The sequence below is a fragment of the Parasteatoda tepidariorum genome, chromosome 7 (assembly GCF_982258835.1).
Source record: "Parasteatoda tepidariorum strain Cologne lab strain chromosome 7, Ptep-v5.0, whole genome shotgun sequence".
In the NCBI taxonomy this organism is placed as follows: Eukaryota; Metazoa; Arthropoda; class Arachnida; order Araneae; family Theridiidae; genus Parasteatoda; species Parasteatoda tepidariorum.
Window position 1 is genome coordinate 103,922,293 of NC_141761.1, and position 20,603 is coordinate 103,942,895.

The window sequence follows — 20,603 nt, forward strand, 5'->3', positions numbered from 1 at the left end:
GTGACATTATCAAAATCATGAAATTGAAAATATAAAGTTTCATAATTTGTAGAATCATTATTATTATTTATAGCAAATCTGTGTGAATTAATTCTCGTATGAAAGTTATTAAGAAGTACGAATTAATTCTCTTATTAGTTTTTGTTTTCTTTTAATAGGGCTAGATCGAGACTTAGTTGATTTACCTCAGTTATGCTTTTCTACAATAGCTCGGTCCCTTACAATCCCTCGGTTACAATAGCTTTCTTATTTTTGCCCTTTAAATGTGGGCGTAGTTTGTTTGTGAATTTCAGTTTGTTTCAGAAAGTTGTGTGCTTTGGTTTGAAATAGGAATATTTTTAAGTAGGTTTATTGAACATTGTTTTCCTTTTGTTATTAGTTTGTGTATTTTACTTTTTTATTTTGTTTTTGTATTCTCTCTTCGTGGACTTTTTACAAAACCTTTGGGATAATTTTTTAGATATTTGTCTTGCTCTCCGATAGAAAAGGTTTTGTGTTTTTATGAATTCCGGGGCTGGTACGCCCTGACGACGTCAGCTTTGGTTGTCATTTTTATATTTGTCATTATTTTCATTGTTTTCTTCTATAAAATTTTCTATTTTTTAAAAAATTTAGTTATTTATTTGTATTAAAATTATTGATAAACTCTTAAATTTTTAAGTTGTATAGTTTAAAAGTGCAGATATTTCCTTTTATGTAAAAAAAATTATTTATTTGAAATATTTTTATACTATATGTAATGTAAAAATTATTAATCATACAATCGAAGGATTTTTAATGCAGAATCATGATGTGAACTTGTTATTTTTATTCACAATTTTTGTGTGCTTTTGTTTATATTTGTTGCTTTAATTTTTTAAAATAATTGTTTTTTATACCAATCAAAGATCTTTTTAGATTTCATTTGTTTTTCAAAATTAAGTTGTTACTTGCACTCTTAATTTCTTTATTTTTGTTCAAGCTGTAATTGCGCATTTATTTTATTGATTTTTTATACAGTTGGCCAGCTCCGTCATATCACCACTGGCACTCCATTTGAATTTAACGTCATGAAAGATGATCAAGTCTATAATCAAAAGCGATATGAAGCAATCGGTGAAGTAAGTGATTGTTACAAAGATACAGATCTTCTATATATTTATTTTCATCTAAGATTTTTTTATAAAGGAGAGTAAAGAGAGTGCTGCTTTGAAAAATTCTCTCTAAACTGTCCTTTACAATCTCAAACTAAATTTTGAAAAGTTTCAACCATTTTTTCAAAATCCATTTTCAGTTCTTTTGAACCATAATATTCGGAAAAATGTTAAATTTTATGGAGCGAAATTATTTTGCTACTTTAAAATATTTGCTTATAAAGTTATCTGTTGATTTAAATGTAGGAATATCTTGACATGTAGTTTGTAAATAAAAAGGAAAGAAAGTCTTGTGAACATGAGTAATTAAAAAAATTTAAGTCTTTTTTTTTTGCATTTCTTGATTTAAATTAATTTATTCGTCTTTTGAAATCTAACTGCCAAATTGGGTATATGTCTTTAAAAATTCATGAGTGTGTTAATCTTGATTAAAACCAACTGTAATTTTATTAATTCTGTGATTGGTTTGTCTTAACCTCTTCATTATCTCGGTTCACTTATGTGGACATTCACTTCTTAGCTTCTAAAAACACACTATAAGAAAATTTATAGTATTACCTTCACTGAAACATTCATTAATATTTAAATTTTCTGGGGATTCCACAAATTCAGAACATGTAAATTATTTGGTAGAATTCCACATAAGCAGAAATGATTTTAAAAAAATAACGCTAAATCGACCTGCTTGAAAATGTAACCAGGGTGCGTAGCGTTTTTAAAAAGTGCTTATTTTTGGTTTTCGTTTTTTAAAAGCCCTTAAATTTTTTTATTGCGTGTTTTTAAAAAGTGCTTAAATTTCCCTTTTTGAAAATGATATTTTAATTCTTTACCTTGTCAATTTTCACACCTTATGCAAACATGTGCTTTTCACATTGTTCTATTCCGCATTTTCTCAATTCATTCATTCCGACGTACCGTCGGTCCATAGCGTATGAAAGTGCCAATCATTTTACATTATTTTATCACGATTGTGTAAAGTCTTTGAAAATTAATTTGGATTTCTTTAATGTTGAGTACTTAAAAAGTATTTGAAAAGTGCTTATTTTTTTGTAGAAAGATTTGGCAACGCACCCTGGTAACTAATTTTAAATATTATGTAAATTAGTTACTCTGATTTTTCTTTTGATTTAGTATTTCTGTGATCTGTTTGAATCTTTTAAATTTATATTTATTTAATATTTAAAAATAATACAGTAAAAAACATGCAGATCAGCGTATGTGTACCTTGGTTCGCATGGCAAAATTTATGACAGCTTAGTAATCAAGTGAAATCTCATAGTAGTATGAACAATTTTATATCATTTTAGTTATGTTTTTATGTGTATTTTAATTAATTTTATGTTAAGGTACATACATACATTTACTAACTAACTCGTTGTGTTTTTTTCATAATTTTGAAATTTTACCTCCAGAATTAAATTTCTTGTGTAGGTAATGTTAGATTCTTTTCAATAATTATTTATTTAGAGTGGTTTTCATAATTAAAATAGTTTTGAAACTGAAATTTTGTGCAGTAATGCATTGGCATTGCGTTTAGTATTGCAATGCCATAGTAAAAAAAAACTTAGTATTTTTCAAAAAAAAATTTTTTTTCATAATCATTAAATGTTTTAATTATTGTATTTAAATAGACCATAATTAGGGCTGCAGGTTTGTCGCGGCTCGAATTTCCGCGATGATTTCCTCGAAATTGTCATATTTTTTCCTAAAATCCGCAAATTTCTCAATATGTCGTAATTTGCGCAAAAATTGCTTAATTTTTTTTTCATATTTTATTTATTATTTTTATTAAACAGAATTTTTTATTTTCCTGAACCTTAAACTGAACATGTTAAATTGATTAGATATTTGGGGGAGTGAATCAATAGCAAAATGACATGAAAATAGTTCAGAGATAAGAGATAATCACAATCTTGTCAACTAAGGTGGTCTTTCTACACTTAGGGAGTGTAATTACCTTCCTGAAGTCAGTAAGAGTACAAAAGAAATTGGAATCACAAAAGAAGGAAAATGTTATAAGTCAAATCTTTGACAGAAAAATTGTTATACATAATATTGCACTGGGCAATGAAATTTCTACTGCCTTTCTACATATCCAGTTAATTTTTCCTAGGTGGCTTCTTGTGATTTCTTAAATATGGATCAGTTTCTTAGATGAAGGGGGGCATAGTAGTTAGTAGGGACTTGTAACTAGTAGTTTGAATGTAGAATGTTTGAGTTTTCACAGCAATTACTTCTTACAAAGCAACGGTCAAGGAATTGCGCGTTGGTGAAGGAAAATTGATCGAGTTTTGAAAATCAAAGACCAAATGCTCCAAAACTGGCAATTCGAAGTTTGTCGGTGCCTAAAAACAGCGTTGACGCAGAAAGATCGTTTTCTAAGTATAAAAATGTATTAAGTGATGAAAGATGAAGGATAAATGAGAATAATCTGACAATGTACAATACTTTGTACCAAAATTCTGTTCATTTAAATAAAAATATTAATATTGTTTGAAATTCAAAGAAATACTTTTGCTGTGTATTTTTAAGCTTTTTTTATTATTTGCGCAATTTCTGTCATTTGCATCATTTATATCATAAAATTTTTATGTTTAGAATTTGTGTAATTTTAAAAATTTCCCGTGATTTTTCCGTGAATTTGGTGTCTTTTTTCCCGCGATAAACTTGCAGTCCTAACCATAATATAACAAAATGTATGTTTGTACCTACTTATAATGCAATTTAACATTTGAAATATTTATATTATTTTACAGAATTAAAACCTGCGGTCCACCGTAGCTGCCAACTCTACTAGATTTTTCAGTAGACTATTGGAATTTGCTAGTTTCCCCTGGTTTACTGGTTTAATAAAAATTCTCCTGGTTTTTATACAGCTTAGAAATTCCCTAAAATTGCAAAAATTTCCTAAAAAAATTCCCATTGAAATTCATTTTTGTGTACAGATTATTGCTTGCTTGAATATTTAAATAAGTATTACGAATACACAATGAAGTAAGCCTCATTCATAAAAATCAATTTAAAGCTATTTTTTGTTCTAAAATAATGTTCAGTTTATTTTTATTTAGAACTCCCTTTTTAAATTAATTAAAATTCTTTTAACTATCTTTGATGAATTGAATGTCTATTACTATTCAAAATTATGAGTAAACATAATACACAACATTTCAAGTTCATTTAATGTCAATCAGAACTGGGAAATATTGCAGTTTTTCTATTTTGTTTACTATAAAAATCCCTGAAATTTCCTATGTGTAAAATATTTAGTACATTATGCAATAATTATCATTAAATTTATATTAATTTCATAAAATCTACTGGATTTTTTCCTATTCATGTTGGCAGCTATGGGTCCATGTATTTGTACCTAAAATTGTTACCCTCCTGGGAGCATAATTCTTATTTTGTTTATCTTATTATTACTTATGGCAGTAAAATAGAAATTTGGAACTGTGTAATATTTTTTTGTTATATTCATTTTTACTTTAGTATTGAATAGGTTAAATTGGTTTAAATGTGAAGATTTTCTCTTTATCTGGAAACAAATGATTTAGTATTAAATTAAGTATTTTAGTAATAAACTTTTGTTTGTAATGGAAAATATTGCAGGACAACATGCATTTTGTATTTTTATAGTAACATTTTTATTGAGATGAAAGTTCATATGAAATTAGGAAATTATGATTCATTTTAGATAGATCAGCTCAACCAATGCTGTAGGAGTAATTTCTTAAAATTATAACTTCTTCACTATTGAAAGTATAAAGTAATGTAGCAAAAGAATGTTTTACGGTTCTCCATTTCTGTTTTACTGTCTAAAGTCACCTTCAAGTTAAATAAAATATGAATTATACTGACAGGAGGCTAAAAATTTTAGGCATATATACGTGGATACAGTTCTTAATTGAAAGAATATAAATATTTTAAATGTTTTAATTGCACCTAAAGTAGGAACAAACAAGCATATCGTTAAATTATGGTCTATTTAAATACAATAATGAATAGATTACATAATTATTAAGAAAACGAAATAAATTTTAAAAATTAGTGTATGATCCATTTTGGAGTCTAGGGCCTGCAATAAACCTCACAAAAGTTTGAACTCTCTAAAACAATCGCTTCAGCAGGAATGAGATAGATTAAAGGTAGAAAACTTGCGGCCCATTTCTGAAAACTTCAATAAGAGTTTACGCCTCCGCATCGCTGCCAAAGGCGACCACTGTAAAATCAATGAAATGCATTAATTATACTTCGTTTCACCTTAAGTTGGCACTGCAGGGAACGGCAGGAAATGTAATACTCCACCTTTGAAAAGTAGTTCCTCGCTATTTTGGAATTAATTGCAGTTTAAATGCACATACAAATATAAATAAATGTTGTATAATAAGAAAAGTTTATCTTGAAACATGTATTAGAAGTTTTTCATGTTTAAATGTATTTAACTTATAAATACCTCCTCAGTAAAGAGAATGTACAAAGAAGAAGGATGTGTTTTAGTTCGGCTCTGAATTAGTTTTCAAGGCCAAGAAATTGGCGCGTTGGCTATTTTTTTACACTGGTCAGCCAGCTTTTTCCATTCTCCTTGCCTTTGCTTAAGTGTCCTATCTCTTGTGCAGTTCTTATTTCGTTTTCTCTCAAACGCATCGCTTAATTGTTCGTTTGTTTTCTTTTTTATTAGTTATTAACTGTTAATTTGTTGTTTTTTACTAGTTATTTATTGCTAGCATGTTTTTTATTGTTATAAACTTTTTGCATTAACTGTTAATTTTTTGTTGTGATTCTTTGATAGATATATATTTTTTTTTTGCTAGTTACTAAATGCTAGCCTTGTTTTTTTGTTCGTTTGTATTATTTTGTTACTTATTAATCGATAGCTTTTTTCTTTTGTAAGTTACTAATCTTTAGCTTGCTTTCCTTTTTTAATTATTAATTTTAATAGTCATTAAATTCCTTACTTATTTTTTTATTTTAAGAATGTCAGAGACAGGACTATCACCGACAAAGATGTTTACGTCATCATGTGTGGAAAAATTATAAAAAGTGGTGCTCGCAGAAACATTTTAAATGTTTATTCACAACTAAGAAAGGAAAATCCACATGAAAGTATCACTCAAATATACGACAAAGTTGCTACACTTACTGGTTGTTCAAAAAGAACTGTTTATCGTTTGAAGAATGAAAAAAAGACATCCAATCCTTTAAGTACACCTGAAAAAAAAAGACCTGAAGCTGTAGGTAAACGCACAAGACTTGTGAAATTCGACGATTTTACGTTGTGCTGCATTCGCAGAAAAATCCATGCTTTTTTTTATGGAAATGAAGTACCGACTTTAGATAAAGTTTTAAAGGAAATAAATGGTGACAAGGACATAATTGAAAAGAACATTGCCTATGTTGACTTTTCCTTCCCCCACGAAACACCAATGTGGGATAAATTAATGTACGTTAATCTACAAAAAATAAGTTGCATATAAAAATAATATTTAAAACAAAGTATTTATGCGTGCATCTATGCATTTCTTTTTTTACTTAAATTTAAGCAAAAAAGAATCTTTAAAAAAAAAAATTTTTTTTTTAAAATTAGTTTCGTTTAGTTAAAAAAATCATAATAAGAAAATCTGCTTTTTAAAAACCATAATAAGAAATTAGCTTACAACTAGTATCTTAAAATAATAATTATTAGAAATGTTCTAAAAGAATCATGTTCTTTTCTGTATTCTGTTCAAAATTTTAGTAAGATTCTTGGTTTTTAAAAAAAAAATTGGTGCTTTGTTTTCTTTTCGCCAATACTGGCCACTTTCTCTCCTTTGTTTGCTACCTCATCCCCCAACCGACTCAAAGAGTAGCCCAGTTTCCATGACAACAGCTGTAATCCGACCTACCTGTCCTTCTCTCCAGTGCCAACTTAAGGTGAAGTGAAGTATAGTAAAAGTCTACTTTTATTCTTATTTGTTATATTTTGTTAATTCATTTATTTTTAATAAAGTAATTTTAAAAATTGCTTGTCCGAGTCTTTTGCCTCATTTTATGAAATAATGAAGGAAGCCTAGGAAAGGTACCGACCCAGTGATCGTAAACTTCCGACATATAATTATATAGTTCAGTATCACAGCTAACATATCATAACTAACTATTGTTCGTAGTCTCACAAAAAAAATTTAAAACATGTCCCTTAAAGTGTGCAATTTATTTTTTCCGTTTTAAATTAGAAATAAATAATAATTATGAAATAAATAAATAATTTTTGTTTATTTCAAATGGTTAATTTGAATTTTTGTAAACAAAATTAAATATGCCCCGAAGTTCAAAGTAGACTAAATTACTTTGCATTTTAAACATTATCACATTTAACTTTATCTCAAAGAAAAATATTAAGAAATTTCAATCGACTTTTCAAACTTGTTTTCTCGGGGACGTTGAAAAAGTGTGTAAGCACTTCAAGAAGGAATGAGATTTCAAATTGCTTATTTTTGATATTATGCGGTGTGAATCTGAATACACATAAAAATATTACTAAATAGATAGAAAATTAAATACTCATAATACTATTAGATTTCACTTGACTACTATGCTGTCATAAATTTTGCTTTACATATCAAGGTACACATATGTGGTCCTGCATGTTCTTGATAGTATCATTTTGAAATATTAAGTAAATATAAATTTAAAAGATTCAAACTAATCACAGAAATACTAAGTCAAAGGAAAAAATAAAGTTATTTTCAGAATAAATAAATTATAGAATATTTAAAATTTCTTATGTTTTTGAGCATGTGGATTTAGCTTCATTTCTTGAAAATCAATTCTATTTATGTGGAATTACACCCAAATAAATTGCATGTTCTGTATGTGTTACAATCCCCAGAAAGCGTCCACGAATGTTCAAGTGGAGGTAAAACTACAAGTTTTCTTTTAGTGTATTTTTTGAAGCTAAGAGGCGAAGGTCCGCATATGTGGACCGAGGTAGCAAAAAGGTTAAATCAAATATTTCTGATTGTTAAGATTTTAATATATAGTGTTATAACTGTTATTTTTTTTACAAAATTATTTTTATTAATATAAAAGAAATTTTTTTATTAATAAACTAATTATGATAGCTTGTAAAAACTATAAGCTTTGTTGTTCAATAAATTTGCAATCAAACAAATGTTTACAACATGAGAAAGGCAGGAATTCAATGTGTGCTCTACTGGTACTCTGTAGCTGAATTCTCCTATTCTTAGAGAAGAAAAGTAGCAATTTCACATTGGGGAAAAATTATTTTTATTTAGCAAAGTCTTTTATTTATGTATCTTCTCTCTATCCAATGAAACAAAACAAAAATAATGAAACGAAAACTTTTTTTTTAAATTTTTTTACAAAGTTTTTAAATTAACAGATTTTGTTTTCTATTATTATCTGTTTAAAGTGTTTCCATTTAGTGTTTATTATATTGGTTATAAAATCTTTCTGTGTAGTGATTATTCTTTTATTTATAGCTTGTCACAAATTATGTCTATAATCTACTAGAAGAAGAGGGTCAACTTAAAAGAATGTACCTGCCTGTAAGTTGTCATTAATAGTATCTTAAAAAGATTTTTTTTATTTAAATTAAGATTTATGCTAGTTTTTTTTTTCTTTCGAATATAAAGGGTAGCCAATAAAACAATTTTATGATAAAATAAACTACTCAATTAAATTTTGTTAATATCACATGTGGAATTTTTCTCAAAAAAAAAATTAATTTTTCTTAATACCATTGTCTTTCTATTTAACAACTCAAGGAACTCTGAAGAATCTTCAGTGGAGAATATCCTTAATAAAATTTGAGGGAAATTAACAAAAATACAAAATAAAATCAATTTTATTAACAAGTAATTAAAAAGCATTGTTTCCTTTAATAACAGCCATTAACAAGTATAATTTTCAGAACAAAAGCATTTTTGTAATATGAACTTATCATAGTTTTTTTTTAAGGTAAAAATATAGAAAAAAAATTTTGCAAAAATTTGCTTTTAAGTTTATTATTGCAATATAATAACATGTTGAAATTATTCTCTATAAGATCAATATTGTTATTTTTTAAAAATCAATTTTCTTGGACATATATTTAAAATACAGTACAAGTACTATCATGTATTGGAAGGGTCTCTTTTCTGGACACTATTTTACAATCAAAATAAACAAAACTCTTTTCCTTTACATGATTTTTTTTTTAATTTAAATTTTGTGGAGCATATGTTTAAAATACAGTACAAAGTTCTATATCCGTGTGTCCATATGTCAAAAGGGTCTCTTTTCCGAACACTTTTTTTGCTATCAAAATAAATGAAACTCCTTTCCTTTGTCAAAAAAATAAATAAATAAAACATCATTATTATTTTTTTTTTGCACTTGCTACCTGTTTTGCACATGCTAAAGCATGCTAATCCTCTGCTAATTTCCGTTTCTTTATGATTTTTATCCAATTTGCAATTTTTGTTTGATTTTTAATTCGATTTCCGCTATTATATAAAAAAATAATTGGATATCGCGGAAACAAAATTCAGCATTTCATGAAAGCATGAAAAAAAAATCACGTATTTTTTTCTTTCATCTTGCATAAAACGATTATTATCGCCAAGAATCACACACTAAATTTCAGGGTGCAAGATTTTAAAAACCGAGTGAAAATATGTTTTAATTATGACCGAAAAAGTGATCAACAAAACTACACAGATTCACTGTTTAAGCATCGCTATATTTAATAAAAATGCAATTATATATCCACGTGGGATTGCAGGTGAATCGTGAATGATTAAGTGCGAAATATGCGATTCGAAGTTTGCCGAGCGAAGTAATGTATAATAAAACATTAAGATTTTAATAACCCCCGAAAAAAACTACGCGGATTCACTGATTAATCATTGCTGTTCAAGAAATTATCACTCGCTGAAATGTGTGATTCGAATTCGTGGTATGGTATAATAGTATATTAAAATATCAAGATTTTGAAAACCATGTGGAAATCTTAACAAAAGCTGCGAAAATGGTGGTACCACGTAAATCACGTGAATTTATGCGTTGTTGATTGAAATTGACATTAATTATTGTCTATTTGTTATTTTTATTGAATAAGGATGTTTGTTTACCTTTAAGACCTATTATGTGGAAAAATATATTTTCCAGACTTGCCGAAGTCCTGACAATTCCGCATATGAAACTTTTTATTTTTTAATTAATTTTTTTTGTCTGAATAATTAGAATTTTCCATTTTCTCCAGTGTATAAATAAAACATTTCATTCTGCCCTACGAGCAACGAAAACAAAGTTAATGAATTAAAAGTTATAAGTGACATTCAACATCTATGATCATCATTGTTTAAGTCATCATTTGTTAAGGTCAATCTATCTTAAAACAATGTCAAAAAAGCACTAAATATTTTAAAATGAACTTTTCAGGGAAAAGGGAATATCGAAAGTTCTAAAAACTTTCACGAGCTTTCAAACAAGTATAACCCTTCTGTAAATTAAAATAAGCAGTTCATGTTTAGTTAAAATGTGAAATGTAGCTTCAGTAAAGATAAAACTGTCCAATCAATTTATATTTTAGTGTATTTATAAAGTTTATAACTTAGACCCTTTTTAGATTTAGTGTAGATATTCTGCTTTAAAAAATCAGCTGCCTTATAAAATCAAATAATCTTCAAACAAACTTTATTTCCACAAGCAGCAGGCCATGTACTGATTTTGGTTGTAAGTTTTTTCAAGGCGTGGATGAACAGTAATGAAATTGATCTGTTTTACAGAGATATTGTACTAGCAAGTATCATTCCTGATTGTTTACAAAATAATTTCTTTTCTTTTTTTTTTTTTTTTTTTGATTAGTTGGATGCAACAAAAAAGGAACCCAGAACTTTCATTTTTCATAGTGATGATGCATTTACTAATGAAAGACTTGTCATATTAATTCATGGGAGTGGAGTTGTCCGAGCTGGACAATGGGCTAGACGGTAACAAAAGATTCATTTTAATTTATTCATTCATGTTCATGTGACCAAAATAATTATTAATGATTATATTAATCTTACAAAATAATTATACTAATAATTAAGTTTGCAATATATTAAATATATTTTTTTCAAAAAAAGTATTTAAAATCCTGCTTTAAACATTTTCTGAAGTGTAATCTAATAGTTTTAGTTCTAATTCTCTCACTCTCTCTGTATATATTACATCAAAAGAATTTTACATCATGTTTATGTACTTATTTGAATAAAAATAAAAGTAAGTATTGAAAAATTCTAAAAGCATTCATACATAGAGTATTAAATGATCTATCTAACATTAATGACCTCAAAATTTTATTGCTTTAAATTTTTCATAAAATATCCATAAAAGTTCTAAAAATCCATTTCTTTAAATCCTCTATTATTTTAGTAACTTGGAAAATTGGTGTATTTGATGTTAAGACTTCTTGTTTATTTCCCAGAATACAAGATGTTAGAATACAGTAACTCAAGTGAAATAGCCAAATAACTGCTCTCTTGGATAATTTAATTGATTATTGTTCTCACTTTTTATTTAAAAAAAAAATTTTAATATTGTTTAATTTTTTACTGTTTACAGGTTAATCATAAATGATTGCTTAAATAGTGGTACACAAATGCCATACATTAAAAGAGCGAAAGGACTCGGCTATGGGGTTATTGTTCTTAATACAAATGACAACAAACAAGAAATAAAAGGAGTAAATCATAAAATTAGGGTTAGTAGTTATAATTATAATTTGATATTCATGACGTTAAAGCATCGAATTTTTGTGCTTTTTTAATTTGTGTATATTTCCTGTTCATATTTTGTTATATTTTTATTGTTTCACTATTTGATATCTTAAATCATTCAATTTTAAATGATAAATGTTTTTTCAGGGTTGTGAGTCACCAGAAAGTCATGCAAATTATGTATGGAAAAATGTCATCATGGCTAAAGCAGCTGCAAAATATATTGCCATTGTTGCTCATAGTTATGGAGGCATAGTTACTGTAAATATGGTAATGCATATTTTTTTTCATTTATTTATTTTTTTAAGATTTACTTAAATTTTTACTAATTAATAATTAATCTGTGTGTTAATAATTAATGTATGTATTAACATACTAAATTAACCTTATAAAAATCATGTTATCTATAATATATATGTTACTGTGAATGGTCGAAATTGGTGGTTGTTGATTTCTACTGGTAAATGTTGACAATCACATAGTCGCTTTGGTAAAAGTCCAAAGTATGTATTAGGTCTAGTTAAGTGCCACTGCTCAGTATACATTTGCTTGGTGTGCCCTACATCAATGTTTTTTTTAAAGTCAAGTGCCTCCGCCCAGTATGCATTTAACTTCTATTCCGAACACTGATGTTTCTTCTAATCTATCCTCAGCAGATATTAAAATATCAGATATAACAAATATTTTGAACATTCACCAAAGCTACTACGATTGTTGACATTCACCGGTGAAGGTGGACATTCTCTTGATTTCAGTCATTCACGATAACATGTATATTATTTATTTATTTTTATTAAGATGTGGTGTCTGTAATAATCTAGTGCGGCTTTCAGGAGAACTACTCGAAGCATCAGTCTTGCATCCTGGCGGCTACTATGCTTACAAGGAAAAGTCGCTTCGATTAGAGGTGTGGTGAATAGTTTTGTCTTAATTTTGGCATGGATTGGTGAAAGTAAACCAATCGACATCCTTCATTCCTCCATTGCACTCCCATTAGAAATGTGCTATCGCTTGTTACTATAGCAGTAAACTTTAGTCTAGTGCTATACTTTTAGTGTCCTCAGACTTGGCCTGACTTTTAGTCTTCTCAAAGCCGCACTATACCCATAAGTGTTTTGTATAACATGGACATGCATTCATTTCTGAATATCAATTTGTAAACAAAAGAAATTTTTTACTGTAATTTTTCTGAGGAAATACTTAATAGTAATAATGTAACATAACCTTAATTTTTATTTTAGTGTCGGACATTCCCAGATTCATTCCAAGAGAAAGTTATCGCCATTGCATTTACAGATTCCCCCCACAATTTAATTCTACAGGGTCTCTCAGAGCCTTTAATTGAGTGGTTTCGAAAGGTATGCATTTTAACCTTTAAAATTTACTTTAAGATTTTTTTTATATTTTTTTAATTTTCTTACAATATTTTTTATTTGTTCAAAGGATTTACATAGCTGCCAACTCTACTGGATTTTCCAGTAGACTACTGGATTTTGTCAGTTTCTCCTGATTTACTGGTTTAATAGAAATTCTCCTCGTTATTGTACATTTTAGAAAATTCCCTGAAATTGAGTAAATTTCCTAAAAATTGAGTAAATCCCTATTGAAACAGAATTTTTGTACAGATTATTGCTTGCTTGAACAATTAAATAAGTATTACTAGTATATAATGAAGCAAACCTCATTTATAGAAATCAGTTCAAAACTTTTTTTGTTCTAAAATGTTCAGTTTATTTTTGTTCATAACTCTCTTTTCAAATTAAATAAAAAATTCTTTTAGCTATCTTTGATGAAATAAATGTCTATTAATATTCAATATTATGAGTAAACATAATTCATAACACTTCAAGTCTGTTTAATCTCTATCTATCATAACTGGAAAATATTGCAATTTTTCAATTTTGATGACTATAAAAATCCCTAAAATTCCCTATGTGTTAAATGTTTAGTACATTATGCAACAATTATCATGAAATTTGTATTATTTCATAAAACTGAATATTTTTCCATCCACGTTGGCAGCTATCTTTTTCAAGCATTCTACATTCCCCAGATACTTTATTAATATTATTTTCCTATTTCTAATTTATGTCAGACTTAATAATACTGTTTTTTATTTTATTTTCTAGAGCATGTTATGTCATTTTAATGTTGCATAAAATAGCCATTTCATGCTCTTTTACTATTTTACTCAATTTTTTAATAAAATCCAAGTCTTTTAGTTGATTTCAGGGAGGCAATTTTCTTCGACACATTGGAAAAAAAGTCTCATTCAAAGTGCAACATTTTTTTTTTTAAATATCAAGTATTTAAAAAACAGGGTTCCCACGGTCCTTGAGAGTCCTTGAAAGTCCTTGAATATTTTTTTGCTTAATTTAGGTCCTTGAAAGTGCTTGAAATATGTCTTAGGTCCTTGAAAAACTTGATAGGTCCTTGAATTTGTCCAATACTGCCAGCGGCCCTTTTTATAAAACACCCGCGGATCTTTCTCGTTCTTTCTGTTTTGTTCCCGAGCTCTCTCACGTGGTTTTTAACGCCACCGTTTCTAACCGGGCCTAGCGTCTTGGTGTCTGCCAAGCGCGCGGACCACAGCAGACAATCAATGCGTTCGGGGCGAGACTCCACTTCATCTTCTGTCACATATGCTTAGATCTTTTATATTATCGAACCTGGAATACTCTCGAATTTTGTAACAATATGTACCTTGTAGTTTTCAATAAATTTGCCGTTTTACCATCCGCACTTGTCCTTACGTTTGCGTCATTTCAAAACTTTATTGTAAAGCGTATTCGCAAAGGCACGGCTTCGTATTTGTGTTATGTAGTTTAGACTAGTTATGCCTGGGAAGTGCTATTTTAATCCCCAATGGATGGATAATCAAGCTTATAAAGAATGGATTTTATCGATGCCCGAAAAGAAGTTCAGAGCCAAGTGCCGATTATGCATGAAGGAGATCGATATCCAAAAATGGAAGAATCTGCTCTGAAATCACACATGAAAGAAAGGTAAAACAAAAAAGCAGTCTCATGCCCTGAGTTCTCTTTTTCCAAAGACATCAACATCTAATTCATCTGGTGTAAATACTCCTTCAACATCGTGTGCCCCATGTGAAACAGAAACTTTAGTGCCCGAGGTCACATTGTCTTCTTATCTAGTCAAAAGGAATGTGCTTGATGCTGAAATTCTCTGGAATCTGAAGTGCATCACTAGTAATTATTCATGTAACTCCTGTGAAGGGATTAGTAAATTGTTCTCCAAAATGTTTGCTGGTAGCTGTATAGCGAGACAATTTTTTTGTAGTGCCACAAGGTGAGCCTATTTGGGCTCCTTTGGATCGGCACTATACTTCAAAGGGATTCTTATAAATGAGCTGAAGAATGTTGATTGCTACACTGTACTCTTTGATGAGACGTTAAATCAGTCTCTACAATCTAAGCTGATGGACATTATGGTAAGGAATTGATAATAAAGTTTGCACTAAGTATCTTACCTCCCAATTTATGGATCATGGAACTGCAGAAAATATTTTGTCCTCTTTTTACAAATCAGGGATGAGATTCTTCCGCGGATTGGCGGATTTCCGCTTTTTCTCAGATTTTTCCATTTTTCCCGCTAATTTCCGCCGAAATTTTTTTTTGCACAAGTTAAAATATTTTATGAGGAATTTAATTTTCCGCGGAGCGAAATTATTGAAGTCCTCATTCCTCCCTCTGAAGTTTCTCTAAAAATCATTTCCTTGGGATAAAACTGGTTGACCTTTATACAGGGATGAGATTTTTTTTCTCTCGAATTTCAGCCTTTTTATCAAAAACTCAGATTCTCCAAAAGTTTTTTTTTTTTTATTTATTTATTTATAAATATCCCGTTTTTTTAAAAAAAATTCAGTCGTTAAAGTCAAATTATTATATTTATTTACGATTTTCAAAGAAAAACAGAAAATTCAAACTACGTCCTAGCTGCTAATCCTTCCGTATGTTTACTTATATTAGCTATTTTCTCCGATTTCACGCATAGAAAATAAGATTTTCCGTATTTTTTATCCGTCGGCCGGATAGCTCGTATTTTCGTAATTTAGACGTCGCTGCTTCTTGTATTCTGGAGAGAAAGCAAACAAAAAAAGCGAAAAAAATAGAGGTGGATTTGTGGTGAAAATATTTATTTGCTCATTCAATTAATCTTGTAAATTTTTATTTATTGTGTAAACAAAAAACAATTCAAACAATCTTTTTAGAAATCCCAAGTCCCGACTCTGCAAATATCTCCATTTTTATTCACGCGATTTTATTATCAAACATCAATTTTCGTATTTACCTGATTTAAAAGTTGAACGCTGCGACTCTTATTCAGGCCATTTAAATATTGAACATTGCGATTCTTATTTACGAGATTTAAAAAACCAATTTCGCGATTTGTATTTACGAGCTTTTAAAATCCTATGTAGCTACCCGAGCTTAAAATCCAATATCGTGATTCGTTTTCGCGGTTGTAATATCACGCAATTTTAAAATTATGCATCTTGATCTAAAAATTACGCATCATGATTTGTATTTTCGCATTTTTTAAATTCGTCGTAGAGTTTTATATGCACGTGATTTAAAAGCCTCATATCGGGATTTATAATCACATAGATTACAAGTTTAAACAAAAATTAGACAAAAAAAGTGCGATTATATATATATATATATATATATATATATATATATATATATATATATATATATATATATATATATATATATATATATATATATATATATATATATATATATATATATATATATATATACAGTAGAACCCGTTTAAGAAGTTTTTCAAGGGAGTGGAAAGAAACGACTTATTAAACGGGAAAACTTATTAAACGGTGAAACTTAAAAACACATTAATAAAAAACTAAAAAATTTGAAATTGTGTAACTTATATTAAATTCTCAGCCTAATGAAATAAATATTGAATTTTAATATTCATTTAGAAAAAAAGTTGCTAATAAATAAAAACAAAGTAACCTACTTTATTTTTTGTTTCATACAATGTAATATACGTTGTTACAATAATTGACTAGATTTCTGTGAGAAAAAATCGTGTAAAGTGGTTTGTTTTTGTCTTTTCTCACCTACCTTTAAGTGAAAATTGTCCAACTGCTGTAAAAATTTAAACATTTCCGGGGGTACATTTTCAACAGTGTAAATAAATTTCCTAAAAGTATCCAGCCCTTTCCTGGCATCAGAAAAGCTAGGTGGTTTAGCAATATCTTCTTCAGTTTCATTGAATTCTTCTGTATCATTTGTAACATCACAAATATCCTCTAATGTCAGCATATCACAAGGTAAAATTTCGTCGTCAACGGATACATATTCTTCAAACGATGCTGTGAAATTAAGTTTATTTTTGAATGACTTCCAATCATTAACAAAATTTACGTTTGTTTCTTCGTCTTCATCTGATATTTCATATTCAGCTTCTAAGAGATATTCTTCAGTTGTATCTCCGTCAGAGAATCCAGCTTTCCGAAAACAGTTAGCAATGGCAGATGGTGTTATTAATTCCCATTGCTGATACAATTAACTCAATCGCTTCTAACATATTGACTTTTTTTAGCTCTCCAGTATTTTCAAATCCTTCCAGCATCCGTTTCACAAGTCGCATTTTATAATGCTGCTTAAATACCTTAATAACTCCCTGATCCATTGGTTGTAGAACAGAAGTAGAATTTGGTGGTAAGAACTGCAACTTGATGTTAGTGTACTTATTCTCCTTGGAATGAGCAGCGCAGTTGTCTACGAAGATTATGATGTTTCGTTTTTCTTTTCGCATCTTACTGTCTAATTTTTTCAAATACGTTTCAAAAATTTTAATTGTCATCCAGGATTTTTGATTACTGTCATAATCACAAGGCAGTGACTTAACATTTCGAAAGCATCTTGGTTTTTTCGATTTACCGATAACTAAAATCGGTAATTTTTCTATACCATTCATACTGGCCCCAACTAAAATTGTCAAACGTTCTTTACTGTTTTTTCCGCCATGACAGGGTTCACCTTTAAAGACAAAAGTTTTATCTGGTAAAAGATTGAAAAACAGTCCACATTCATCCATGTTAAAAATGTTCTTTGGTTGATACCCTGAAATAATTTCAGGTAATTTAGCTTTCCATTCTTCAGCTTCTTGTAAATCAACGCTGTTACAATCTCCTTTAATTGTTTTATAAACTAGACCAGCTCTTTTTTTCATCCGATCAATCCATCCATTGGAAGGCGTAAAATCAACATTCAATTTCTCCGCAATCTCTAATGCTTTTCCTCTAAGAAGAGTTCCGTTGACAGGTATGTTGGCGGATCTTGCTTGTTTAAACCATATCATCAGTTTCTCTTCAATATTTTCGTATTTTCCTTTCTTCACTTTTTTTACTTTCTGGGATGCACCGGAACAAGAAGAGTTTAAGATGATGTCTTTCTTAGCAATAATGCCATTTAACGTAGTAACAGGAAGATCTAAATTTTTTGCTATTTGAACTCGTGTTAATTGAGGATAGCTGTCAACAGCTTTTAAAATTTTTACTTTGTCATCAATAGATAGAGCTTTACGCTTAATGCCTTTACAGGACATTTTCCACAAAAATCAAACTTTTTACGATGATTTTTAAGATAACATAAGCGCCTACACTAAGAAAATTTTCAACGAAATGCTGCTAAATGTTTAGATGTATCTTTCTCTTCAGTTATTGAATGGGTGTGGACAGCAGTGAAGTTCGTGAGTCACCAGGCTATTCATTTAAGGTGGACACAATGACAAAGCTATTCCCTACATTCTTATCAGTTTCATAGTTCATCTAAAGGTTCACATTCCTTTGCTCACACCTGTTCCTGATAAGTCACCTTTTTTTGTAACAAAGGAGTGATGAAGGTCAGTGGTCAGTACCCATACATGTGTTTGTAAGGGCAAGTTAAAACTAAATAAGACATTTTAAATAAAATATTAAAAAATTGAAATTAGGAGTGGAAACTTCTTAAACGGGAAAAAAACTTCTTATAAAAGTAAATTTAACATTATGGTAATTGGTTTTTTTAAAAAATAACTTCTTACGCGGGAAAACTTCTTAAAAGGGAACTTTTTAAGCGGGTTCCACTGTATATACATATTCTTGGATTTCCTCTTTTTTACTTTCTGACTACTCTCATCCCTGACAAATGCATGGATGATGGTTAAAAGCTCTCTAAAATACTTCAATTATCCATGGATGGACCCTATGTCAATTGGAAATTCTATAAGAAGCTTCAGTGTGAATTAAAAGAGAAATATTCCCACCAGGTCATATTCATTGGCAGTTGTGTATTACACATAATGAATAATGCTTTTAAACATGGTGAAAATGGGATATGTTCCTTCTAATTTTTATTTTCAGAGAGAATTGTTGCTGCATAACATTTAGAGAAGGTTGTGTAAATTATGGATGAATAATTTCAGAAACGATGTTTAATAGAGGAGAGGAGGGGGTTATGGAATATGGAATACCTAAGATTTAGCTCTGTCTTTCATGCAGCCTTCACATGGAAATACACAGGATTAAAGGATTTCACCATTAACATCTCATTACCATTAGTTATAGATTGTGCTGAAAATGATTTTGTGAATTAATATGTAAAACCAGTAGGGTTGTTTTTAAAAAAATATAAATTTTAGTCCATAATACATATACTCTCTTCTCTCTATATAGGCAAAGCATTTAGGTATTATGTTTGAAATTAATTATTGCCACAACAGGCATTGTTGCTTCTAGTAAAATAGAAGAGAATAATTTTTAAAATTGGTCTTAGATTAAGGTCCTTGAAAATTTTGTTGAGGTCCTTGAGAAGTCCTGGAAAGTCCTTGAATTTCAATCTCATCGTAGAGTGGGAACCCTGAAAAAGAAGTTTAAACAGTTTATAATTGCAATCTATCTTTAATATTATTCATTTCCCAGCTATTTAATATGTCATTTTTAAATAAGGAAAAGCTAAAGCTAAAAAGCAATAATTGAAAAAGAAATTTGTGTAATAAATTTTATGTTTCACATAAAATTTAATTCTGCAGTTATGAGATTTTTTATTACACCAAAGATATTGTAATAATGAAAAAAAGAAATTTATTATGTTTTTATTTTTTTACATAAATTTATTTCATTTTTGCAGTTAAAAAAGGATAATAAGGAGTATTAATAATATAAAAATGGCAGTTTCTTCCTATTTCGACTTCTGTATTATTAAAATATATTATGTTTATTAGCATAAGCCTATGTTGATAATTGATTCACACGTTTCCAACCTACTTTTAATACCTTTTTCGTTAAAAAACTAAAAACATACAACTTAAATTTTTCTTAACCAAAAACAAAAAATAAATCTCTTTCCTAATTATGTTAGTTTATATCATGTTTGCATAATTTATTATTTGAGGTTTATTCAAGGTTTTAATAATCAGATTAAAAGTTACTGTTCTGTAGCAATTAATTAGTTATAATTTTTTTTTTTCGTGAGTAAATTATACATTTGGAAGTTATTATTTTATGTCTAGTTTTGCTAGATTCCAGATGTTTTAATAATAATTTCTATTTCATATTTTAAGATACAGTTAAAATATTCTTTCCAGGCATGCAAATCTAATTACTGTTATAAAGTTCTTATATAAATATAAAAACTGTAATTTTTATATTTATATTTGCGTTATGTACATAAAAATAATAAGAATCAAAGAT

At 28.6% G+C, this 20,603-nt stretch overlaps 1 protein-coding gene across 1 annotated transcript in view; it reads left to right on the plus strand.

Annotated features, from left to right (window-relative positions):
* Window positions 1-20,603, plus strand: part of LOC107450256 (cotranscriptional regulator ARB2A homolog) — a 57,123-nt gene that overhangs the window by 9,096 nt on the left and 27,424 nt on the right. Inside the window, exons 4-9 of the mRNA XM_043043504.3 lie at window positions 1,000-1,100; window positions 8,612-8,677; window positions 10,980-11,104; window positions 11,721-11,859; window positions 12,023-12,145; window positions 13,117-13,233. Coding sequence (XP_042899438.1) covers window positions 1,000-1,100; window positions 8,612-8,677; window positions 10,980-11,104; window positions 11,721-11,859; window positions 12,023-12,145; window positions 13,117-13,233 — 671 coding nt within the window. The remainder of the gene's footprint in view (window positions 1-999; window positions 1,101-8,611; window positions 8,678-10,979; window positions 11,105-11,720; window positions 11,860-12,022; window positions 12,146-13,116; window positions 13,234-20,603) is intronic.